Source organism: Sphaerodactylus townsendi, linkage group LG08 (assembly GCF_021028975.2).
Source record: "Sphaerodactylus townsendi isolate TG3544 linkage group LG08, MPM_Stown_v2.3, whole genome shotgun sequence".
Lineage (NCBI taxonomy): Eukaryota > Metazoa > Chordata > Lepidosauria > Squamata > Sphaerodactylidae > Sphaerodactylus > Sphaerodactylus townsendi.
In genome coordinates, this window is record NC_059432.1 from 95,669,090 (window position 1) to 95,696,155 (window position 27,066).

The 27,066-nt window shown below is 44.1% G+C and overlaps 1 protein-coding gene across 1 annotated transcript in view; it reads right to left on the minus strand.

The window, feature by feature from the left end:
* WDR49 (WD repeat domain 49) overlaps positions 1–27,066 on the minus strand; it is a 139,111-nt gene that overhangs the window by 102,408 nt on the left and 9,637 nt on the right. The window contains exons 3-5 of the mRNA XM_048505005.1: positions 19,295–19,735; positions 17,776–17,952; positions 14,194–14,368 (exon numbers count right to left, since the gene is read on the minus strand). Of these exons, the coding sequence (XP_048360962.1) occupies positions 14,194–14,368; positions 17,776–17,952; positions 19,295–19,735 (793 nt within the window). The remainder of the gene's footprint in view (positions 1–14,193; positions 14,369–17,775; positions 17,953–19,294; positions 19,736–27,066) is intronic.

Here is a 27,066-nt window from a genome sequence, read left to right on the forward strand (position 1 = left end):
TCAAAAAGGTCAGGGACTTACTTGTTTCTTATATGAAAGCTTAGAATAAATAAAGTTGTAACAGATTATTAAAGTATTATAATACTTCAGCGATATAGCTATCAGAGCCCTTCGGGGACGGGGCGGGATAGAAATTTGAAACATAAATAAATAAAATAAATAAATCATTGATTTTTTTTAAGCCTCCAGTTGCTGGAGGAAGCAGAAGCCACTGAGGGATAAGACAGTGAAAATTTGGAGGAAAATTCCATGTGGATACTCCATTGACACTCTGAATACCAATTCTGGATCTGAAGAAAAAGCAAAGTAGAACTGAGTACCATCAGTATGCCAATGAAACCTCACCCATATTCCCAGACAGCCCCACCCAATTGTTTCACATAAATGAGCGACAACAAAACTAAACCTTAAGGATCTTCCCAGGACAAAACTGAGAAGAATAGTCTTCCAGTGCCACTTTCAAGAACCTAATCTCCACAGGGGAATCAATGGAACCATTGCAAAGAAGTTCCTTCAACTATACAAGCAATCCAGAAAGGAACCACAATAAACGGCATTGAAAGCAGCTAAAACGTCTAAGGGAATCAATAGAAATATTGTCTCTCTCCTATAGTAAACTATAAATAAGAAAAGCTTCACTTCCAAACCCAGGCCTGATGAAAGCAGATTCCAATAAATCAGGCTCCTCATGAAGTAGAATGGTCAGGTTGCCTGTTTTGGGCCACTTTGGTGGGCAACCTCCCCTCCCCTCTGCCTCACAAAATGGAGGGATGACATCAATTCCAACCAGGAAACTGGAAGTGATATGATCACATTGTGGGACATTCCAAGATCCCCCCCCCCCCCAAAAAAAACCTTATGGTTTTCATCAAATATTTTCAGGGAAACCTAGAGTGTCCTGCAATGTGGTGACTCCACTTCCAGTTATGTAGCTGGAAGTGACATCATGGCATTGTGGGATGCCATTTGACCCCACCCCTAATCTGCTGGGAGTTGCTGGCAACTGTATCCACTGTTGTTTGGCCATTACTAAATAAGGCATCTTCTACTAAAACAGCAGATTCAATCATTATCTAAATCAGGAGAGCCAGAATGTTAATTTTTTTTAAAAAAATGTATGCTAGCTCTCCAAGGAACATACCTTAGGCTGCTTACAAAACAAAAACATCAAACACTAAAAGATGGTAACTTAAATGGAGCATTAAAAGAAGTTTTTAATGGTTTTTAATGGTTAAGAACATAAGAACATAAGAACATAAGAACAAGCCAGCTGGATCAGACCAGAGTCCATCTAGTCCAGCACTCTGCTACTCGCAGTGGCCCACCAGGTGCCTTTGGGAGCTCACAAGCAGGATGTGAAAGCAATGGCCTTCTGTGGCTGTTGCTCCCGAGCACCTGGACTGTTAAGGCATTTTCAATCTCAGATCAAAGAGGATCAAGATTGGTAGCCATAAATCGACTTCTCCTCCATAAATCTGTCCAAGCCCCTTTTAAAGCTATCCATGCATCCCACAATGCCATGATGTCACTTCCAGCTACATAACTGGAAGTGGAGTCACCACATTGCAGGACACCCTAGGTTTCCCTGAATGGTTATTAACCACCACCACCACCCCCAATGGTAACCAGATTATGGTCAAGAGGTGAATACAGTATTTTATCAAGCTACTACTGAAACATCTGCTTTGGCTGCTTGTTTCCAGGCACAATTTAACATGCTGGTTCTTAGACCTGTGTGTGATCATACATTACATTTTTTTTCTGTGTACATGTAAAGGGTTTTATGTGATAACCTATGAAAACAACCCCAGATAAAGGAATGGTAAAATACAAAATTAGCTGTTATTCTCCCACAAGAATGCAATAATATGCTCTAAATTACTATTCAAAAAATAATTGTCTGGGAAAGTGGTTTGTCCCATTCTGTAGGAAGTTTCGCTTTGTAGACCATCTGGAAAGACAGATTAGAATATCTTTTTTTAAAAAAACCCTCAGAGTCTTGCTTCATGACTGGTCTCTTCGGGCTGCCGGGACATTAATGAAAAGAAATATTATGAGGTTTCGAAGCCAAGTTTATAACAAAGACATAAAGTTGTTTCTGACTAAATTATATTGTAAGTCAAGCTCTTTGGAGGATGTCAGACTGAAATAGATGATGTTAGAGTAATTTTTGTATTAGGAAGATATATGACAAATTAAAGTGTTCTGTTGCATGAAGAAATGATGAAAGAGTGTAGAAGAGTTGAGACAGAAATGGTTTGTTCGTTTCTAATATTTAAAGAATGAAGTAAAAAAAATTAAAATTACCAGAGGGTGGGGCATGCTCAGTAGAAGCCATCCGTCAATGTTTCTTATAAACTAGTTCTCAGCTTGGGTTGCCAGTTCTGGATTAGAAAATTTCTGGAGATATTACCTCAGGAAATACCTGAGGAGGGTGGGGTTTGGGAAGAGGAGCAACTTCAATGGGATATAATGCCACTGAGTTGACCTTCCCAAGCTGGTATTTTCTCCAGGGTAACTGATCTCTGTTGCCTGGAGATCAGATGTAATCTGATGTAAATCTCAAGCCACAACCTGGAAATTGGCAACCTAGGCCCCTTCCGCACATGCAAAATAATGCATTTTCAAACCACTTTCACAACTGTTTGCAAGTGGATTTTGCCATTCCGCACAGCTTCAAAGAGCACTGAAAGCAGTTTGAAAGTGCATTATTCTGCATGTGCGGAATGAGCCCTAGTGTCAGCAGGGTTTAGCTCAGCCATGTGTTTCCAAATGCTGATGGCACGTTTGAAGGGAATCAGAAGCCAGACAGAACTGCCCTCTTTACCTTTAACATACTGTTATTCAAATTCCTGAGGCAACTTTATCTCCTGGATTAATATTGAAGGGCCGCTGGTTTTTTTCTTTTACCCAGAAAACCCTCAGGGTTTCTGAACGAATCATTGTTTGCAAGCATGTATCCTCCTGACTGGCAAAGTCTGACCACAGCAACACTATTGGAACCCTCCTCAGAAAGTGGGTAGTTCTGTTGCATCAAATGGGATTGCAATGGAGGCTGACTGGAGGAAGACAAGGCCATAAATGGAAATCGTGCAGAGACGCAGCAGGCACCCGCTACTTAAATTAATTCAAGGAGGACAGCATGCATTTGCTGTGATGGTTAAATGGAAGTTCCATATTCAGTTGAAAGGTACTCTGAATACTGAATACTCAAGAGATCGAAGTAGCTGGCCAACCAGTGGGAAACCATACAGGGTTTTTTTTGTGTTTGGGTGCTTACCATTAGCAGCAACTTACATCTTTTCTTTGATTTTTTTAATTTTCCAAGCAGCACCTTGGGGAGGACAACTCCCGTCTGGCACAAGCCAGGCATAAGGCCTTGCAGAACTGAGGGACTCGCTGGGTCCTTCTCCTTCCCTCTCTCCTTTGTGGAGGCAGGGCCATTTTTCCTCCACCTTCTCAGAACTGGTATTGGATGGCTGGACACACAATGTTCATGGACCCACAGAATCAAACTCCATGGTTCAATTCACTTGAGATTCTGAGGGCTCTTTAATGGACAGGTAGCATTAGCTCTGCTGCAGTTATGGTTGAAAAACAGCAACACAACTCACACCTCCAAAATTTCCCCCATTGGGACTAACAGCAGAGCCAGGTGTATCATCCCCTTTCCTGTCTTGTTTATGGAGCTAGGGCTGGTTTTTCCTTGCAGCTTGCATCTCTGCAGGTAGGATGACTGGGGGCAACTTGTGCAGGAGTGTGTAGAATTGGATCCGTTGGTCCACTTTGCTTGAAACTTGGAGGGTCTTTAGATTAGAGGGAGGACTATATTCTGAGCCAATGTGGGGCCATTCTCTTTAAAAACAGCTGCCCTGGGCCCCACTGACAATAATGACTGAAATTCTGAATCCTAGAAAACAACAATACAAAATTTGAACCCTGAGCCAGAAATATCCTACCCGTAAATTAACAATCATGGTACAGTCTCCACATTCAAGACCCAAAAATGTTATCAGTGCACACCCTTACTTCTGGGTTTTTTCCCCAAAACTGAGGTAAAGTCTGATGGCCTTTTAAAATCTTTCCTCCCACTGCTACTGTGAGCAGTTGCAGGAAACACACAGTAAAGGCTGGTGACTCTACCTCAAAGGGTGACATGGCCTAGTGAACTTCCTAGCATTTGGGTGTCCACTGTGGGAAACATGAGGCTGGACTAGAGAGACCATTGGTCCAACAGTCATGCATCTTTTAAGCTCTCCCATTTCACATATACAAGCATTTACTTTATTTTTTACTATCCAGACTGCCAGCTAGCCTGACAAAAGCCTTGCTTCCTCTCTTGTCAGTAGGGATGCCAGCCTCCAGGTGGGACCTGGGGATTCCCTGGATTTACAGCTCATTTCCAGACTTCAGAGATCAGCTCCCCAGAAGAGAATGGATGCTTTGGTGGCTGAACTCTTTGGCATTATAATACACCATTGAGGTCGCTGTCCTTCCCAGGTTCCATCCCCAAATCCCCAGGAGTTTTCCAACCTACATCTACTAACCCTCCTCCCAATCCCATTTCCAGAGCAGAGGGAGGGGGAGGGAGGGGTGGCATGCAAGGGAGGGAAGGGGAGGGGCCCCAGCATCTGGACATGGCTCACCTACCCTAGTGAAGGGAGGGGAGTGGGAGGGATGGCATGCAAGGGAGGGGAGGGGGAGGGGAGTGAGGGGTGGCATGCAAGGGAGGGGAGGGACTGAGGGGTGGCATCCAGAGGCTGCAAGAGACCTGATAACCCTACTTCCCAGCAGCCCAGGGTGCACCTGCCAACACTGAAATAAACGTTTTCAGCTTCTAATTCTGCAAATGTAACTGATTTCAAAGGCAAAGGACCCCATTTAAAAATTCAGCAATCTTAATCACTTTTCTCATTTTCCTCTTCTCCTTGACCGCTGTTGATAAGAATTCTAAAGGATGTTTAGAACATAAGAATTCTAAAGGATGTTGTCTTAATATCCTATCCTTTAAAATATATTTTTTAAAAAACCCTTTTATTACTTTGTTTTTGAGCTCATAGCTATTCTGATACTTCTGGAATCCGCCTACACTGTAATGTTTTGAACCTATGTTTGCATCGATTACATTTTCTACCGTCTCTCAGCCCCATCTCTGCAGTAGCTGCCTCACATATATTTGATGACCTTTAAATGGGCTTAATTGTTCATCAGCTTCTACTTGGTTTGCTTTTTTAAAAGACATTTGACAACACATTCAAGATCAAAATTTTAATCATTACTTGGCTTTTAGTTTGAGAAAAGAAATGAAACCCTTTTTTTTCAGGGATTTGCAGTAGTCATGGAGTCTGCTGATGTTTTTATCACTAAGGCCTTACAACAGAAATGGCCCCACTTCTGGATTCCTGAAGCTACTGAAGATAGTTGGATGGGGAGTAGGGTAGTGGTTGTGTTGCCAACAGCCTGGAGAAAAACATATGAGGATGGCCCCTTGTGCACTTATGGTTTTCCACACAGCTGGTGTTTCACGGTGGTATCTCCCTGCGTTTCCTCATTCACATGTGAGGAGGTGCCCCCTTGCTTCCCCCAAGCTCAGCTGCCATTTTGCCCAACTCCGGAGGAGAAGGCTTCCAGGTTTGGGTGATTGTTTGCTGCCTGTTTTCGTTGAACAACAACAAAAAAGACTGTCCCTTTGAACTGTCGCTCCTGGGATATATCAAGACTGCTTCAATTTAAAACAAAAATGGGCCCAATGGATCCTCTGGAAATGCTGGCAGAATTGCTCCTGTGTGGATGGGGGAAGGTGGGCAGAAGCGCAAAAGCCAAAGGAAACAAAATGCATGCCACTCTGCTCTGCTTTCCCTGTGCAGACAGAGGGGAAAAATTCCACTTTGCCCACTTTTGAAAACAGCAGGGCTTCTCTGACTGCAGAGTGGTGAGTTCGGAAGAGGCGGAAACATGTGCACAACTGAGAATCTGAACCAAAGGTAATGTACTCTTGACCCAAAGAGACCAAGTGTGTGCAAAAGGCCACTGCTTTAAGTGGGGTTTAATGTGTGGAGACAGGCAATTGAAGCTTTTTATGGCATGAAGGTAAAAAATATCAACTGATAAATAGCATCCATTAAATCCTTATCCAAAGGGCAGAATCACTTTTCTCCAGGCTGTTGGCAACCTTGGGAACACAGTTTGATCCCTTCTGTGACTGGTCCAAGGTCACCTATCAGGCTTCATGTGGAGGTGGGGGGGGGGAATCAACCTGGTTCTCCAGATTAGAGTACGCTGCTCTTAATTATTACACCACATTAGTTCTCAATTACAAGGTGGGGGGGGGGGAGGTTAAGCCTGGCAACCTCAGTAGTAAGGTTCTGCTGTTGAATTTTATATCAGGCCAGAGCACTGGTGTGGCTGAAAAGGGAGCTATTCCTCCCATCCGGCTAAGAAGTCCATCAATTATTCAGGCCTGAATAGACAGAGGTATGCCATGCATGCCAAGCGCTTTATTGTTTTTGAAATTAAAGAGCTGATCTTCTTGAGACGTGACATGAGCTCAGATCTCAGAACAACTGTGACCATCTTCTGCAGTTTTGATTTCGGAGGTTAAACGGCTTGAGTTTGGGTATGAAAGAGACTATAAATGGAACTGCTCAGTCTATGAAGGGCAGCAGGGCATTAAAGCAAACACTTTAGCTTGGATCCTAGGCAGTGCAAATGGAGTCATGCCATTTCCATGCCTTCTTCTGTTCCAGATACATTTGTCAGCCTCCAGGGGGTAACTGGAGAGCTCCTTCTCTTACAACCGATCTCCAGGCAACAGAGATCAGTTCACTTGGAGAATATGGCTACTTTGGAAGATAGAATCTATGGCATTTTAACTCACTGAAATCTCTCTCCTCAGTGTCGGATTTAGGCAGTTGCGAAGCTACAAGGGGAAAGGGGGTGCGCTGTGCACCAAGCACATGCCTGGGGGTGCATAAAATCACCCCAGACCCCTCCCCCGTTCTTCGCCATTCCCTGCGGCAGCCCCCTCCCCGCGGCACCCTCCCACCCCCCTTCCCACACTTACTTTAGTTCCTTTCCTTTTTCAGAACTTTTTCAGGCTGCAAAAGGCCTGTTTGCAGTAAAAACGGCCTGAGAAACTGCAGTTCCCAGGAGACCATGGGGCTCACAAGGTCTCCTGGGAAGTATAGTTCCCATCAGGCCGTTTTTACTGAGAACAGGCCTTTTGCAGCTGCTTAAGACCTGAAAAAAAGAGATTTTAAGGAATGAGGCTGAAAAGTAATAAGGAAGGGAAGCGACAAGAGGCTGTGGGGGGAGAGGGAACATGGGGGGAGCACAGAAAATTAGAATGCGCACTGGGTGCAGTTTGGCCCTGCTATGCTTCTGGATTTAGCAGAAGAAAAGGCCTAGGCTATTTGACTTGTGAGGTCCCACCCAAATCCCCTACCCTCACGACTAGAAGATGGAACAGTGTTTTGAACAAAACTGAGTAAAGCTGAGGATGATGACAGGTGTTTAAAATTCCACAATTCACAATTTCTCCCATAAAGGACAAAAGATGTTATTGTTAAATATCACACTGATTGAAGCCCTGGACAGAGAAAAACAATACAGAAATCAATGCTAGTATCGAATTATTGGCTTAAGACAGTATTATTCTGAAATGAAGAGCAAGGAAAATTACTGAAGGGTTGTTTAGCGACTACACTGCATTGCGACGGCATGTGTAAGAAAGGCCTGTGACAGTGTCAAAAATATTATACCTCTTGGCCAGAGGCCCCCTAATTCTGAGGCCCTAGGCTTCAGCCTGCCAAGTCTATAGGTAATCTGGCACTGCCTCTCTTCAATGGCATACTGGGCCTAAATGGCGCCCAGGGATATGACACAGAGCTGGGATTACGCTAGAGAAAAAACTTTATCAACAGTGCATATATTTACAGTGCATACAGGAACTCAAAAAGCAAACAGGCAGCATGCCCTGCAGCAATAGGCAATTCCTAAGAGCTAGTGCTAGTAGGCAAGCACTTCTTTTATATAACAAGTAACCAATCATAATGAAATAATTGAGTCTCTGGAACCAGCAGAAAGGAGCAGCAGTGGACAAGGCATCTGGGCCAGGAAGAACAGAGTGACTCTGGTGTTCATTTTGGAGGGCTTTTCTCAAAGCCACATCTTTTAAAACAGTGTATTTTTAACAGGGGTTTGCAGGGTTATCTCTTTTTCTCCTTAAGGCTACTAGGGCTGGTACTGCTGGAGGTGGGGCTTAACAGGGGTTAACAGAGGTTTACTCTTTGTCCTGGGCTGCCCAAGGTGGGGCTCCTGAGGTGGAGTCATTCAGTCTTTAGTTCAGTCTCTGGAACCAGCAGAAAGAGGAGCAGCAGTGGACAAGGCATCTGAGTCAGGAAGAACAGAGTGACTCTGGTGTTCATTTTGGAGGCTTTTCTCAAGCCACATCTTTTAAAACAGTGTATTTTTAACAGGGGTTTGCAGGGGTTATCTCTTTTTCTCCTTAAGGCTACTAGGAGCTGAGACTGCTGGAGGTGGGGCTTAACAGGGGTTAACAGAGGTTACTCTTTGTCCTAGACTGCCCCAAAAGGTGGGAGCTCCTGGTGAGTCATTCAGTCTTTAGTTCAGTCTCTGGAACCAGCTATTTGTAGCGCCTAGTGGCCTTGTGACTCTGCTTTTTTTAAAATAAATAAATAGATTAATTAATAAGGACATTTCTTGAGGATGGTAGGGTACGAAAAGATAGCTCAAAGGGGCACTGACTAAAAAGTTTAATATCTAAATATCTAAACAAAGCTGATATGAGGCAGAGCCAGCAGGGGATGGGGGCTTGCCAGTGTTTTTACACTGGAAGTGTCACATGTATGACTATCTGCCACTAGGCCAGAGGTAGGTAGGGTGTGCCCTACGCTGCAATGAGCTCCTGGCACTCAAGGGAACATGTCCGTTCTCTTGGAAGGTGCCAGACCTGGAGAGCTGAGAGAGAGGCAGAGGGGCAACAAACAAGGCTTTCAGGGACCTAGCAGCGGGTCCCACTCCCAGTGACATCTCTTCAGATGTCATGGAGAATGAGAGTCTGGGTGACAGAGGGTGCCAGTCTGAGGTGGGAGATGCTCCCTTAATGGGATCCCTTCCTTAACTGGTGATCAGCTATCCTCTCGCACTAGGGATACCCTCGGGGAGGTGGGGGGGGCTCCTTGTAGTGGGTGATTCGATCATCAGGAATATAGAGAGTTGGGTTTGTGACAGGTGATATTGACCCATGGTGGCTGCCTGCCTAGTGCGAGGTTGCCCGGATGTCACTTCGTCTAGATAGACTGTTAGACAGTGCTGGGGTGGAGTCAGCAGTTGTGGTCCACATTAGTACCAATGACATTGGGAAATGTAGCAGGAGGAGTTCTGGAAGCTAGAATTTAGGCTGCTAGGAAAAGGTTAAATCAGGACCCCAAAGGTGGCATTCTCTGAAATGCACTACCTGTTCCACTAGCAGAAGCCCGAGCTAGGCAGCCCGAAGGAGATACAGGGTCTCAATGCATTGGATGAGAAGGTGGTGCAAGACAGAGGGATTCAGATTTGTCAGGACCTGGGAAACCTTTTTTGGGTTAAGACAGGCCTGTACACCAAAGGGGCCAGACTTCATCTTAACCAAGGAACAGGAGCTGCTGGCTCAACATTAAAAGGTGGCAGAACAGCTTTTAAACTGATTCCTGGGGGAAAGCGACAGGAGCTGAGGTGACTTAGGTTGAATACAGAGTCCCATGGGGATACAGACAGAAAGGAGGTTTTTTAAATCAACCACATACAAGTAGGAACATAGCAATGTGATAAGTGATAGTGTCTACAAAGGCTGAGGAGCCAAAACACATAAATCCCAGGTTAGGGACAGAGACAGAGTATACAAGTGTCTCTATGCTAATAGTAAACATTAGGCCTAAAATGGGGGGAGCTGGAGTACAGAGTTTTTGAAGGAGGACATTGATATAGTGGGCATCACAGAGACATGGTGGAATAGGAGAACCAGTGGGATGCTGTTATCCCAGGTTACAGGCTCTACAGGAAGGATAGGACAGAGTATTGGGGTGGGGTGGCCCTCTACATCCAAAGAGAGCATAGTGTCACATAAAATAGACAATGCAGGGGAGCTGATTCCTCTACAAACTGGATATCAATACCAGGGGTGAAGCATAGTTTAACATTAGGAATATATTATAGGTCCCCTGACCAAAGCACAAAGGAGGATTCTGAGATGGAAAAAGAGATTTAGAGGCCAACAAAGAAGCAAAATGTATACCATTGGTAATAAAATGATTTTAACTATCCCCATATAAACTGGAAAAATGCATGTTCGAGGTCATGAGTAAGGAGAGAACATTCCTGGATTATGCTAAATGACTGTGGCAGGCAGATGGTTGTAGAACCAACCAGGAGATGTGATCCTAGATCTAATTCTATGTGGGACCCAGGACCTGGTGTGAGAAGTCAGTGTTGTTGAGCAGATGAGAACTTAGCGACCACAATGCTGTCAGATTCAGAGTATCTCTACATGCGAACAAAAGTGACAACTACTAATGTAGTTACGATACCAGCCTTCAGAAAGGGAAATTTCTCAAAAGATGAGGGGATAGTGCTGGGAAGCTGAAAGAGGGAGAAAATCAAGAGGTCAAAAAAAATGTCCAAGATGCTTGGAGGTTATTTAAAAACACAGTCTTAAAAGCTCAACTGGAATGTGTTCCACAGGTTAGGAAAGGCAGCCCAGTCCAAGAAAGCCACCATGGTTAACAAAGGGGCGTTGAAATTATTAGGGGAAAAAGATGTCTTTTAGAAAGAGAGTCCAACAACTGATAAAGAATACCAGAGAACACAAATGGTGGCAAAGAGAAGCAAGTTAGCTGTAAAGAGGGGCAAAAAAAAAGGATTATGAGGCATGGCTGTGAACATCAAAATCAGCAACAAACAGTTCTTCAAGTACATCAAAGCAGGAAGCCAGCAAGGGAGCGGTAGGCCAGTTAGATGACAAAGGAGCAAAGGGGTGTGCTAAAGATGACAGGAGATTGCAGAAAAGCTGAATGAATTCTTTGCATCTGTCTTCACCCAAGAGGAAATTGAGGAAAATTCCTGCACCTGAACCAAGCTTCTTAGGAGGCCGAATCGAGGAACCTTATACGAAGATAGTGGTAGACAAGAAGGAAGAGAAGTTCTGGCAGCCATTGATAAACTAGAAATGCTACCAAATCCCTGGCCCAGGTGCATTCACCCAAGAGTTCTTAAAGAGCTCAAGCATGAAGTACTGATGTTCTCACTTTAATATGCAACTTATCCTTGAAATCCAGGGCTCCATCCCTGAAGACTGGAGAGATGGCCAATGTCACACCAATCTTTAAGAAAGGATCTAGGGGGGACCAGGAAATTACAGAGCCAACGACGTATTCCTGAGTAAGTGGTAGAATCTGTCATTAAAATAAAATTATAAAACATGTACAAAAGCAAAACCTGCTGAGAAAGAGTCAGCATGGCTTTTGCAGAGGCAAATCCTGTCTTCAGGCTTACTAGAGTTCTTTGAGGGATGTAGGCATGTGGATAAGGGGAACCAGTGGACATTGTCTGGATTTCAAAGGCTTTTGACAAAGTTCCTCACCAGAGACTATTGAGAAAACTCAGCAATGAAGGAATAAGAGGAAGTCCTCCTATGGATTAAAACTGGTTGAGAAACAGGAAGCAAGAGTGGGTGTAAATGGGAAATTCTCACAATGGAGAGATGTGAAGTGGTGTCCCCAAGGATCCGTGTGGGACCAGTGCTCTTTAACCTATTCATAAATGACCTGGAAGTAGGGGTGGGTAGCGTGGTGGCAAGTTTGCAGATGTGCAAATTATGTAGGGTGGTGAGAACCACAAAGGATTCTTGAGGGCTCAAGCGGACCTTGATAAATTGGGTGAGGTGGGCTGAAATGGCAAATGCACAGTTCAATGTAGCAAAATGCAAAGTGATGCACATAGGGGCAAAAATCCAAACTTCACATACAGCTACGGGGTCAGTGCTATCAGTCACAGACCAGGAGAGGGATTTGGAAGTCTTAATTGTGGTTCCATGAGATGTCAACTCAATGTAGGGCAGCTGGGAAAAAAGCAAACTCTGTGCGGGGGATAATCAGGAGAGGGATTGAGAATAAAACTGCACAGATTGTCATGCCCTTATATAGAAGCCGTGGTGCGACCACACTTCGCGTACTGTGTTCAGTTCTGGTGCTTTATCTCAAAAGGATATTGAAGAGAGATAGAAAAAAAAAGTGCAGAGAAGAACCTTGAGGATGATTGAGGGACTGGAGCACCTTCCTTATGAGGAAAGGCTGCAGCGTTTGGGACTCTTTAGTTTGGAGAGGAGACGTCTGAGGGGGGATATGATTGAAGTCTATAAAATTATGCATGGGGTAGAAAATGTTGACAGAGAGAGAATTTTTCTCTCTTTCTCACAATACTAGAACCAGGGGCATTCATTGAAAATGCTGGGGGGAAGAATTAGAACTAATAAAAGGAAACACTTCTTCACGCAACGTGTGATTGGTGTTTGGAATATGCTGCCACAGGAGGTGGTGATGGCCACTAACCTGGATAGCTTTAAAAGGGGCTTGGACAGATTTATGGAGGAGAAGTCAATTTATGGCTACCAATCTTGATCCTCTTTGATCTGACATTGCAAATGCCTTAACAGTCCAGGTGCTCGGGAGCAACAGCCGCAGAAGGCCATTGCTTTCACATCCTACATGTGAACTCCCAAAGGCACCTGGTGGGCCACTGCGAGTAGCAGAGAGCTGGACTAGATGGACTCTGGTCTGATCCAGCTGGCTTGTTCTTATGTTCTTATGTTCTTAAGAACAGCTGACTGGTTTCAACCGGTTCTGACAAGGTGCTGGGAGGAGCAGCTGTCAGATTAGATCAGTTTGATCTACCTGTCTGTTCTCAAGATGTATGCAGGTATTTTGGATACTGTGACAGGATGTGACCAACTCCCTGCGCCCCCCCCCCCTTGTGCCCCACTTACAGGAGCCATCAGGGAGGACAGAGGAGGGCGGTGCTCGGGGGTTGCTCAATTGGGTGCAATGTTGGCTGCAGCGGTGGCCACCACTGAGTCTCGCCTCCCAGTCTCCCTGCAGGTCTGGGGATGGGGCTTGACAGTGGGTATCCTAGGCAGGCAGCTTGGGTGGGCATTGTGGCGGCAGGCTGGCTCCTGAGCTGGACTGCTGTTGCGGCACTCACCTGGGCTGCCTGCCATCAAGCCCCTCCCCAGCCTCCCTGCAGGCCGGATTTTGCCGAGGCAGGAGCCATCCTGAAGGGAGGCTGGGGGTGGGGCTTGGCAGCAGGTGGCCCAGGTGGGCATCGCAGGAGCCAGCTTGCTGCCACAGTGCCCACCCAAGCCACTCGCCTGAACCGCCCGCTGTCGAGCCCCGCCCACAGGCCTGCAGGGAGGCAGGGCTCGGTGGTGGGTGGCCCAGGCAGCCTCCCAGGCAGGCTCGGCAGCGGCAGGCCAGCCCAAGAGCCTCCTGGCCTCCTTCTTAGATTTGCAGCTACAAAGCTTTAAAGCCTCATGCTATGATTGTCTAGGAATCAAGCAGCTATGTAGGCACAACGCCCTCCCAATTTTAAAAAAACTGACAGAAAAACAACATGAAACGTCTAGCGCGAGCTCAGAAAATGGCACTGATGAGGAAGTCCAGGGACTGTGGAGAGGCGTGGGAAACATTTTAAAGAGATTGCACAGCAAGTGAAAACATTTTCAAGACATTTTGACAAAACGAATTGCTAGGGAACAGCATGCAAATAAAATGTTTCAGGCTAGAAATAAAACGTTTTGGGCTAAAAACTATGCGGAACTCCATGGAGGTAATGTTTTCAAGACATTTTGACAAAAAGAACTGCTAGGGAACAGCATGCAAATAAAACGTTTTCAGGCTAGAAATAAAATGTTTTGGGCTAAAAACTATGCAGAACTCCATGGAGGTAATGTTTTCAAGACATTTTGACAAAAAGAACTGCTAGGGAACAGCATGCAAATAAAACGTTTTCAGGCTAGAAATAAAACGTTTTGGGCTAAAAGCTATGTGGAACCCCGTGGAGGCAATGTTTTATTTCCTGCCTGAAAATGCTACTATGGAGGATTTAAAGCAATGTCCCTGCATTGTTTCAGAGGTCCGGTACCTTGTCTAACCCATTCTTTGTCATGAAGTCTGTGCCTTAATACATAGCAACTTCTGTGGTCTCCAGAGACCAACTCTTTCCAATTAATTGTCATTGTCACATTTTCATCTTCATGGGAATTGGAAGGTCTTTCGAACAATGAGATCAGAGCAGTGTTGAAGACAATTGCTTGAACCTAGGAGGGGGGAAAATTAATATTTTTAAAGCTGTATTTTTACTACTCTCAACATTTCAAAGCAACCTATTACTGAAAGCAATAACCAGACTATCACAAAAAGCCTCTACTTTGTTATAAATTCATAACGTGCAGGCATTTAAATTTCACAGTCATTGTGATGGCTATTTTCCTTAATGAGGCTGCAGGGATTTATTTAGGAAGGGACAATGGACATCAGTTAAATAGGTATAGCTTGGCGATATGTATGGCTTGGCAAGGGTATGAATTTGACAAAGAGGAAGACAACCCAATCTAAAGGGAAATCGAAGAGAGCAAAACCTTGGATGCTATTAACAGCTGTGTGGAATTCATGAATATGAATACAAGAAGTGAGGTACAATAGACTTTTATTTTAATGAGGGAAGAAATCTTGGCCCAGCCAGACTTCTGATAGCCAAGTGGCAAAGAACACACACACACACACACACACACACACACACACACACACACACACACACGCCCGAACTGGAATAGAATCTCCTAATATGTTCATTTGTAATAGAAGCAGCTGCAGGTGGATCTGAATTAGAGCAGAGCTGCGGCATTGATAGAAAGAGAGCTAATCTCCTCAACACACTATTTTTCCAATCTAAATCTCCACCCAAACTATTAACCCCACAGTGGGAAACCACAGTTGGTTGGAGCCTATAAATGCTCAGTTTTCAACACATGTGCTCCAGGGCTCTCTCTCTCTCTCTCTCTCTCTCTCTCTCTCTCTCTCTCTCTCACACACACACACATGAACTGGTTCTTAGAGACATGGCAGTCCGATGGATATAACCGAAGGGACACATGGGGAATTGGTTACACTTTTCCACTTTCCTCTTGCAGTGATGGAGCCTTTTGGATTAGCAGAAATTCCACCAGTGGAAGAAAGAGGAAAGTTAACGTTCAGTTCCTCTTCTTTACAGCCACAAACCCTCTGCCTCTATTCTCCCTGAACGGCAACAACATATTAGAAAAATCACCATACCCCTATGGCACTGCATTATAAGCAACTAAAGTGCAAAGTGTTATTTTAATGAAGTGCTAAGTGAAAAGTGCACTGCCTGTAAACAACACAAATTACGCATATACAGAGCAATTCACTGGAAAACTATTCTTCCTGTAGCCTCCTGAGATATATGAAATATTAATGCTATAAACAAAGAAATGGGAAAAGGTCCACATCTACAAGCAGCTTTCTGCTCACGGTTTATAGGATCCAATCTACTGTATTATCCCATTGTGGGGGTTAATCATTTGGGTGGAGATTTAGTACGTTGGATCTTAAGTCTCCTTTCACTTGTAAAATTTCTCCAGACCTGGGCTTCTGAGGATCAAGAGGTACACATGAAAGATATTTTCATCTCCAAGAAAAGCAGCCACAGAGAGTTCTGGGTTAGATCAATTCTGTAGTGTCGTGAAAGAGATACTTCTGCTTGCCGAAAATTTCGGTCAATTCCCACACCCTCTTCAGAGCCCCCCAAATTGTTCCCAAGGCTATGCTTGCTCACACACACACCCCACACACATACACACGTGCTGGCTATGTTTTAGGAAGCACAGCAAATTGCAAAAGGAAAGAGAAAGTGGGCAAGTTCTGTTCTGTGAACACTGTCTATTTGTGATATTTGGACCTTAACAGAATGAGGGAGTTTAGATTGAGAAAATGGTAGGGTATAAGGTTAACAGTTTCTATTCCCACTACCGCTGCTCCAATCCAATTAGGAGCTCTACTTGACTGGTTTTACGTTAGCATAAAAAGTCAGGAGAACTGATCTATTATCTCCCACATCCCTTATAAGTGTGAAAGCATTTCCAGCAGTATGCATAAGCATGCCTTATTTGATTCAGGGCATTCCTCCTGACTCAGTTTTTGCTCCTTTGAATGGCAATGTTTCTCCAAGCAGTCGAGCAGAGATATTTTTTCCCCACCCCTCTGACGTGGGATCTTTTTAGCTAGAAATCTTGAGGCTGGAATAGGGCTTCATGCAAACCACATTCTCTACCACTGACCTATCAGCAGTCCCCAAATTGCAATGATAATCACTACCCATGTCAAATTTCTTACTCAAATGAAAAGAGTTGAAAATTTGTCCCCCAAGCCATGACCCCAATCTAAGGTGATATTTCCTGTGGCTGTTTGAAAACAAAAAAAACCAGAAGATCCATATAATAATTTTGTTCTATCATGTATATCTGGCCCGTAGAGTCACAGTATATTAATTTTTTTTGCATGAACTGCACTGGCAGAACTTTAGTGCAGAATTGTTCATTGACCAGCTTATCCAAGGTTTGTACATTCAAAGGAATGTTTCCTTAGCAGCCCTAGTGAGGCAAAGACACCGTTCCTGATCCACTAATATCCTGGTTCGACTTTTGCAATGCTTTCTGACAGAAAGGGTCCTGGCTCAATGGCAGAGCTTATGCTTTTCATATACAAGAGTATAGGTTCAGCTTCCCGAATCTCCATCGATGTAGCCACTCTCCAAGTGGTGGCTGGGAATTTCCCACTGTTTCAACTGATCTCCAAGCAATGTAGATCAGTTTGCCTGGAGAAAATGCCTGCTTTGAAAGGTGAACTCTATGGCATTATACCCATAGAAGTCTCTCCCCTCCTAAAACCCCATCCTCCTCAGGCTCCATTCCCCAAACCTCCAAATATTTTGCATCCCAGACCTGGCAGCCCTAATGTCTATGTAGAGGTGAGATTCAACCTTGGTGAACCTGTAGCCACTTTTGGAATGTGGGAACCAGGGAGCGGATACTGCCACAAAATGGCTGCCACAAAATCACAAAATGGCTGCCATAAAGTGCTGGGGCTCGGAGATAAGAAGCCAAACAATTTCCTATGATGAAAGCAGCCATTTCCAAATTAGTGCTCCTTGAAAACACAAAGGTGATGTCTCCAGAGGCATCTAGGGAAAATGCCCAGTGCAAAATCTGAGTTTTCCGCTGCCCTCCCCCATCATGGCCAAACAATATTTATTTGTACCAGGTCAATGTATGGACCTGGGGGGAGGAGGAGGGGTGTCAGGGTTTCCCCCCCCCCCACATGACTAAATGGCCACAACCCAGGAACTTTGGATCCCATATGTTCCCCTGGGCAATGCGCCCCTGGATGCCTCGTTAGTTTTTCCTAGTGGAGGAAAGCCAGGACTGGCTATTTGCTTCAGGGAAGAAGTAAATGGGCACCAGAAAACCATTCACAGATGCCATGGATACTATGTCAGGCATTTCTAATATAAATGATCTGAAAGAGCAGAAGTTAGGAAAAGATCTGCCTCTGGAGAGTCACTGCCCATTAAAGAAAATCAATGGTCTGGCTTGAGATAAGGTAATATTGGATCTTCAGTCATTGCCAAATTTTGTACAGTACTTGCCTGCCCACAAACATCGCCCAGAGTCAAAATGGCTTCATTTCCATCATGAGGATTGTACCAATAGTTCATGCATATCACTGTTCCTTCCAATCCTTGAAGTCTGTACTGATAAGAGAATCCTTGCTTGGAATTCAGCTCGGCAAAGTAAACCTCTTTGCTTGTAAACGCAACAGCTACCTAAAAGAACAAAAGGAAGTTAATGAGGGGGAAAGCGGGAAAACTCCTCCAACCCCAAGTCATCCAAAAGTCTCTAAAAGACTTGCCCATTTTCCCATACTATCCCTTCTGTCTCAAATCCCATGGTATAACATCAACACAACATTTTTTGATAAGTTTTGTACCAAATTGGCAGACATCCCACTTTATATGTTTATTGAATTTCTAGACTGCTCTCCCTGCTAAAACAGGCTCCAATAAAATTTCCAATGAAATCAATATTATAATAATAAACCACGGCACCCTAACGTAAGAACCCAGTGAAGGATGGAACAGCCTAGAATTAAAATAACAACACATATGTAACCTTATTAAAAGAAAACAAGGAAACAAAAAGAGGAGGGGAGGAAGGGAAAGGAAAGGAAAGGGAAAGGGAAAAGGAGGCCAGCTAAGATGGTTCGAAACCATTGCTGCCGTCAGTCATAAATCTGGTGGAACAACTCTGCCTTACAGGTCCATAATTACTAGTATGATTGCTGTACTTAATATTGTATTGCTGTATCTCATCCTTCCTATGCTGAGTCAATCAGAACTCAGGTGATAAGACCATGATTTCTGGGTAAGAACATCAGAAAGAGCCTGCTGGATCAGACCAGAGTCCATCTAGTCCAGCACTCTGCTACTCGCAGTAGCCCACCAGATACCTTTGGGAGCTCACATGCAGGATGTGAAAGCAATGGCCTTCTGCCGCTGCTCCTCCTCCTGGTCACCTGGTCTGCTAAGGCATTTGCAGTCTCAAATGCCTTAGGGGGTTCCCCATGCCTATCAGCTGTAGTATGAGTCAGATCAGACAATTCTAATGCAATTTTACTCCTTTCCCTGGGATGGTGTAATGATCCATTTATTGGGAGAGAGAGGAGAAACGAATGCCATATTTGTTCCCTTCTACTGTAACCATGGAGGCATCTAACATGGTGACTTTTCAAGGCCTACTGCAACCCCTTTTGCAACATACTAATTATCCCAGGGGCAGCATACGGTTTTGGAATTGCTGCAAGTTTGGGTTGACACAGTACCAGTAACCCAAAGTGGGAGGAAGACAAAGGCAGTTCATGAGGTTCCAAATAAGGAGCCAGGTCCTCTTATGAATGGAGCAGCAATTGGAGAAGCAAACTTTTGACCTCCTTCCTCCTCACAAACACAGCCTGCTGTGAATCCCAAAATAGTGGATCCCTGGGTCACAGCATGGGGGTGAAGTTGGGGCTACAGCGGGGAGAAGATATTGGTGGAAAACATCTAAGCCAAGCTGTGGACATTGCTTTGAGCATTTCAGCAGCACTATCCTACTTCCATCAATACATACCTTGTTAACATTTGGTAGTGTAACCAGAGAAGTTACCCACAGGTCTTTTGGTTTGACAGCTTCTGTAGTGATCTGAAGAGTCCTCTGTAGTGTGAAATTCTCTGCCCAGATGCCAAGCAATCCACTCCTACTCACAGTCAGGTAGCCATTGAGGCTTTTCAAAAACATGATGTTTTCAACCGTGTCTTTATGGATTGGTGGGATAAGACGGAGGTCCTTCCACTGGGGGATGACTGATAACTTAGTCCGCTCATCTCTCTCATACAGCTCAAGAAGCACAAATGAGGTCAGTTTGTCCCAAGTGATAAGACCACTTCGAGCCAAGTCTATCTTATCAAACAGGTCACCATATTCTTCTTTGGTGCCTTGCCTAACCACTGAGGACATTTTCTCCATGAATTCTTCTCTGGTCATACCAGTGTTCTCGTGTAAGTCTGGGGACTTCAAAGAAGAAAAATGTGAAAACGAAGAGTCCACACGCTTACTAAAGTTTCATTTTCAACCTCTTGACTGAATGCATGAATTACCTCCATTGCATCATGTCTGAAGTAACCTGAAAGCTCTGTGATGACTGCATTCATTTTATTTATTTATTTATTTATTGAATTTATTGAATTTATAGGCCGCCTCATCCCCAAAGGGCTTGAGGCGGCTCACAATACGACTGTTCTACCGAACAGCAATCAACAGCATAAAATCAACAACATAAAACACTAAACCCATTAAAACCTATGCAGCGATTACAAACAGCAAAGAGCTATAAAATAAGACAACCAAGGTTTTTATTCATGAAATGCTGGCACATTCATGAAATGACAAGCATATTTTTTTCTTCATCGTTCCTCCTATGAGCTGAAGGCTTGATTTATTTATTTAAGTAGTTACACATTGTTTTTCTCTCCAGTGGAGATCTAAAGCAGCATGCAACATCATCCCACCCTTCTCCATTTTATCCCAACATCCATCCTATGAGGTAAGTTCAGTTGAGAGAAATTGACTAATCCACAGATCTTCCATGGCAGTGTAGGGATATCAACCTGGGTTTCTGAGATCCTGTTTTAACACTCTAAACCAGGAGTCTTCAAACTATGGCCCTCCAGATGTTCACAGACTACAATTCCCATCAGCCCCTGCCAGCATGACCAAGTGGCAGGGGCTGATGGGAATTGTAGTTCATGAATATCTGGAGGGCCATAGTTTGAAGATCCCTGCTCTAAACACATGTTTACTCTTGATGAGGTAAACAGGGTAATATCTCTTCTGCTTGCATTAGTAGAAAAGTGAGTAGAATCCAACCTGGCACATTTTTTCCCATTGCGGGCAGAACTCCCTAAATCTCTTTTAAACTGGACATATGACAATCTGAAACCTAATCCTGTCTCCCAGTAAAGTAACTGCTGCCTTCTTTCCACAAAATACAATAATTAATAGCTTCCCTTCACTACAGGAACAGATTATAAAGGACGTTTCGTTGTTGAGAAGAACTGAGGCCACAAACTGATTTTTTAAGCTGTAGGAATAATGATTTTGGCTAGAAGCAAGACTCTTTATCCTATTTAATAATCATCGCATCCATTTTTCCTTGGGGCACTTTTTGAAAAAAGAAAAAAATTCCTTGCATTTGCTCACATGAAAAAATGAAAGCACCGGCGGGAGGCGGGAGGGACATGTTGTTATGAATCGAGCGTCTCATCTTGATCCACTGTTGTAATTAGTTAACTGAAGAGCCGACATTAAAAAAGGCACTTCAATTTTTATACTTAATGCAAAGGAGGGGGTGGAATCCAAAGGGTAACACTATGATAACTTTGCGGAAAATCAGGTTTAATTAATTTTCACATAAAAATCCCATTATTATTTCAACACTCTCTATATCCCACTGTTCCATATAGAACTTTAATGTGCCAGCATCTAGAATGAAAATCACCCTCTGACTCTTAAATTCTATTTCAGTTCTTTTTTTAAAAAAAAAAGGATAAGAAATCTATATTGGGTCTACATTGAGTCGGTGTTTATTTTTACCTTTTAAAAATAACACTTGGGGGCTTGGAGACTTATCAGTTTCCTACTAGCGAAGTCCGAAGCATGCCCCCTTTGTGACCAGAAAAACGGCCATGCTGGAGATTATAAGGCCTACTTGGTTGGGAGATGCAGCAAACAGGAAATAAATTGAGATCAAGTGGAAATGATCAACTGGTACGATCCAACCCATGGGCTTTTGTCCACGCCTCTAGAACTCACCCTAGGTTGAGTTTTGGCACATCTACAAACCAAGCCTTGGAAACATGGTCTTGGTGGAATAAAACCTTGGTGGAATAAAACCTTGGTGGAATAAAACCTTGGTGGAATAAAATTAGGTGCAATCCCTGATACACAACAAGCTTCGTGTGCAGGAGTGCGGAACTGAATCTGGTTCTGCAGATCAGAGTCTGCTGCTCTTAACCACTACGCCACGCTAACATACACCACCTATTGTGTGAACCGATGAAGATAAGTGTAAGTTAGGAATATTTAAGCATAAGCATTTTATTGTCATTGTGCACGCACAACGAAATTTACAGCAACATTCCTCGATGCACACAATTTCAGACTCATACCCCATCCTCACTTTCCCCTTTCCTCCACCCATCCCTACACAGCCCCAAACACATCAACACAAAGCCACGGAGTTCAGCATAGCCACAGCTCTAGTGTAGAAGCTGTCTCTAAGCCTCTTTGTCCTAGTTTTGATAGACCTGTATCGTCTGCCAGATGGTGACAGTTCAAAAAGAGAGTGTGCTGGATGAGACAGGTCTCTCAGAATATTTTGGGCTTTCTTTAGGCTTCGGGAATTACAGAGTTCTTCCAAGGAGGGGAGAGGGCAGCCGATAATCCTCTGTGCAGTAGTGATCACCCTTTGGAGCGCCTTCCTATCTGCCACTGTGCAACTGGAGAACCATACACAGATGCAGTAGGTTAAGACACTCTCTATAGCACAGCGGTAAAAAAAGGACATCGAGGAGTTTTCCACATTCAGTTTGTTGTTTTTTTTTTCCTTAAAGAGGTCTCAGTACAGTCTTTGCTGGGCCTTCTTAACCACCGCGGCAGTCTGTACGCCCCAGGTCAAGTCCTCTTTAATCATAATGCCCAGAAATTTAAAACTAGCCACCCGCTCTGCTTGATCTCCATTTATAGTCAAGGACTGAATTTCTGAGCTATTCTATAGTCCACTATAAGCTCCTTTGTCTTGTTAGTATTAAGAACCAGGTTATTTTCCCTGCACCATGAGAGCAGTCGGTCCACCTCACTCCGATAGGCAGACTCATCCCCTCCAGAGATGAGCCCCACCACCGTTGTGTCGAGGTTGAAATGCTTTTAAGAAGTATTCAGAGCAAGACCGCAAAATTCTTTGGTGACATACAATCTATGTACAGACGTATGTACAAAAGCTCAGAAGTGCACCAGCAGTGTTGCCTGATATTCATATTGTGGGTCAACACAGAGAGGAGTCTCAGTCTTTCACTAGTCATTAACTCCAATCAGTCAGGCACTTGCAAATATTGGCAGATGCAAATGCAACTCTGTCGTTTAAGAATAAAATAGGACAGAAAATATTTTCCGGTGCCTCCCCGCGGTCATTCCATCCGCAGATCCACACATTTACATACAAATGCAGCACTAATCTCAGAGCTAACAGAGAACAGCTTCTCCCACTGATTTTTTTTAAAGAATCTCCATGTAGATGAGACAGGTCTTTCCAATGAATTGCCTTGCATTTAAACCATTTGTTCTCTCGGCAGCAAGGCTACCGGTAGGAATGGTTCTTTCATAAAGAGACACCAGCCTGCTCTCAAGACAATTGAACTGCTTGCATATTTATCACTGCAACACGGAAGGAATGGCATTTGGGATGAGACTTGCCATCACAGACCATTCACGGATTGCAGTCCAGATAACTGCGGGCAACAATGCACAGGCAATCAAACAAAGCACTTGGAGATGTGCATTCCCACTGTTGGAAATGCATATCCCATTCTCACCACGTTTAGGGTTGCCAAACTGTCATCTGGAAGGGCGCTTTCACACATGCAGAATAATGCACTTTCAATCCACTTAGCAGCTGGATTTTACAGTGTGAAATAGCAAAATCCACTTGCAAACAATTGTGAAAGTGGACTGAAAGTGCATTATTCTGCATGTGCAAAAGTGTCTGAAGTGATGTAGAATAGTTCCAGAAATTGGCAGAAATTCTATGGCTTCTGCCAATTCCTAGAGCTACGCTACATCATTTCCAGGTTTTCCCTGGAAGTGACATCACAGTGCAGTCAATATTGCCCCGCTTACTCCTTCCCCTCTGTCATTTGAGCTGGAGGCAGACAACTAGAGCTGCCATCATCCATTTCCAAATAGTACAAATAGAGGGTATGTCAGTTACATCATGTTCCATGTCCATTACAGTGTGGATGTGCATTTTATTTAGTTTTAGTTGTCTAATTATACTTTATTTAGTTTTTGTTGTCTAGTTATACTTCTTTCCAACAGGAACCCAACGCAGCTCACAACTTGGTCCTCTCTCTCCTCCACTTTATCCTCACAACAACAACCTTGTGAGGTAGATCAGGCTGAAAGAGAGACTGTATTGTTGAAAGCTTTCACAGCCAGAATCACTGGGGTGTTGTGTGGTTTCCGGGCTGTATGTTCATTTTGTTCATGTTCATGGTTTCTTCCTTTCTGTTGAAATTGTCCATGTGCTTGTGGATTTCAATGGCTTCTCTGTGTAGTCTGACATAGTGGTTGTCAGAGTGGTCCAGCATTTCTGTGTTTTTTGGGCACAGAATATTATTTAAAAACACAGAAATTCTGGACACTCTGACAACCATTATGTCAGACTACACAGAAAAGCCATTGAAATCCACAAGCACATGGATAATTTCAACAGAAAGGAAGAAACCATGAACATGAATAAAATTTGGCTACCAGTACTGAAAAACACTAGAATCAAGACAGTGACTAATGAACACCACCCAGACAAAGGATGTCTTTAGGCAGTAAGCAGTCAAAGTGATCAAAAGGCCAGGCTACTACAATGCAGATGCCCTCACTAATTGATTATGCTATCTTCATGGTTACTCACTTGCTAAATGGGTGGATCCCACCCAACACATGCAAATCAAGCTTGCTAATTGTACCCTTTACCCTTGTTAACAAGCAAATTGTTCTTTCTCCCACCCTGGACATTCCTCAGGAATATATAATCCACTTGCTTTACTACCATCAGATCCTCTGAAGATGCCAGCCACAAATGCAGGTGAAACATCAGGAGAAAATGCTACTAGAACATGGCCATACAGCCCAGAAACCACACAACACCCCAGAGTGACTGTAGTCACTCATCCAGCCAGCTTCCAAGGCAGAGTTAGGATTCAAACCTGACTTTCCCAGAGTTTTCCCTGAGGCACTGCTACACCACGTCAGCTCTCAGCATTTCTGCACCCAACCACAAATGCAGCAAGGGAGCACAAAATGCAAAAATATTTTCCATGCCAGATTACGGCAGTGATCCATAACTAATTCTGAACAATTCTGCAGTATATCAGAAGGAAGTTATCCCCAGGGCCTTTCTCACGTGCAAGCCCCTTTACCACAGTGGCTGCTTCAAGAAATAAGAAATAATTTTTCCCCACAGAAAATCCCTCGACCATCAAGGCAAGTCGCTGCGCACTTAACATGAGAAGACAGTCAGGAAGCCATTTTAAGTAGCCTCCATATGGAGTTAATTTTCAATGCACCAGTGCTCGAGAAGTCTTCTCCGAGTGCCAGTGCATTCCAAGGTTAGGGAGGGAATTGTCAGGGAGAGAGCCTTCTAACTACACGCAGAGTTTTTATCCCATCTTCCAATAGGTTTGCCAAGCTCCAGATGGTCTAAGGAAAGAAACAGGAGGAATGCAGCCAAATGCATATATGCTATATTAGTAAGGTTGTGCAAGTTTGGCACATACTATAGCAATCAATTTTTATTCATCAAAGAAATTTAAATTGATATAATGAAATTTGTTATTGTAAGTAACCCATTTTTACAGTTTTGTCAGAGTAGACATATGTGAAGAAGAAGAAGAAGAAGAAGAAGAAGAAGAAGAAGAAGAAGAAGAAGAAGAAGAAGAAGAAGAAGAAGAAGAAGAAGAGGAGGAGGAGGAGGAGGAGGAGGAGGAGCAGGAGTTTGGATTTATTTCCCCCCTTTCTCTCCTGCAGGAGACTCAAAGGGGCTTACAATCTCCTTGCCCTTCCCCCCTCACAACAAACACCCTGTGAGGTAGGTGGGGCTAAGAGAGCTCCGAGAAGCTGTGACTATTTATTTATTTATTTCTCAGTCTTATAGACCGCCCAACCCCTGAAGGACTAGCCCACGGTCACCCAGCTGGCGTGTGTGGGAGTGCACAGGCTAATCTGAATTCCCCAGATAAGCCTCCACAGCTCAGGCGGCAGAGCAGGGAATCAAACCCGGTTCCTCCAGATTAGATGTACAAGCTCTTAACCTCCTACACAACTGCTGCTCCTAAATATGAGTCTAAATATGCTGTGTTGTCTCTTTAAACACTATATCTTTCTGCTGGTTTTCTGTCCCTAGAATTACAATTGATCTCCAAAATACAGAGATCAGTTTCCCAGGGGAAAAAATGGCAGCTTTGTGGTTTAACTCTATGGCTTCCCTTCCCTTCAGAGCTTCATCCTCTCTCCAAACCACACCCTGCCTAGGTAGCATTTTCCCAACCCAGGAATTTTCTGATCCAGAATTGGCATGGCTATCTTTCAAGCAACTCAGGATGCCATACATGGTTCCCTCCGTTTTCATTTTTTCCTCATCACAACCCTGTGAAATAATTTAGGCTCAGAGTCAGCGTGGTCGGCCTAAAGTCAGGACGTGAGATTTATAGCAGAATGGGCAGTTGAGTGTTAGCCCAGCAGTCAACCTCAAGACCATATAGATCACTCTTCTGCAGTAGCACCTCACTTGCAGAACACTTCCCGTCATGTCCCTACCCTCGCCATTTTCTTTATTTAAGTCTCAGTTGAACCTTTAGATGGAGCAAGGGAGAACTGAACCTGAAGCACCCGTGCGCCTGCGCCCCTGCTGTGGTGCCGCCTGTCCCTGCTCCGCCCCACCCCACCCCAGAATGTCCCGGAACGCCCCTGCCGCAGCATCGCCCAGGGCATCGTGCCCCCCATTGTTGCTAAGCCACTGGATAAAATGGGCTTAATTGTTTTTGTACAGTATTCTGTGGGAGGAAACCTTAATTAGACCCTGTCCCTTTAAAAAGCCTTCTATACGCAAAAGCACTATAGTATGTCTTATTAATTAGCAGTCCCTTTTTTCAGTTAGTTTTAGTTTCAGGTGTCTGGATGGCTGGAGACAACAATATCCAAGATGTCTAAGGTGTTGTGCATAAGAGATCCACAGAACTCAGAGAAATCAAGCTTCAACAGAATTGAAAGGAAGCCAAGTCCAGAGGGAGGAAACCGTGGAGAACTCAGAAGCAGCAAGAAGCAGCGCAGACTTTCTTGGAAGCGAGCAAGGAAGAATTGGTGTCTGCAAGCTCTTCAATAATCACCAATCTTTTCTAGCATCGCAAGTATTCTATATTAGTTATACTTCATGGGAGGAGTCCGAGTCCTAAACTTTCAGTACTATTAGATCATTCTGTTCTGGCCGAGTGCAAGGCACCTGGTATTAGATCGCTTGGGGAACAGAACACTTTCCCTCTTTGGAGGAGCTGTGGCCCAGTGGCAGAGCATCT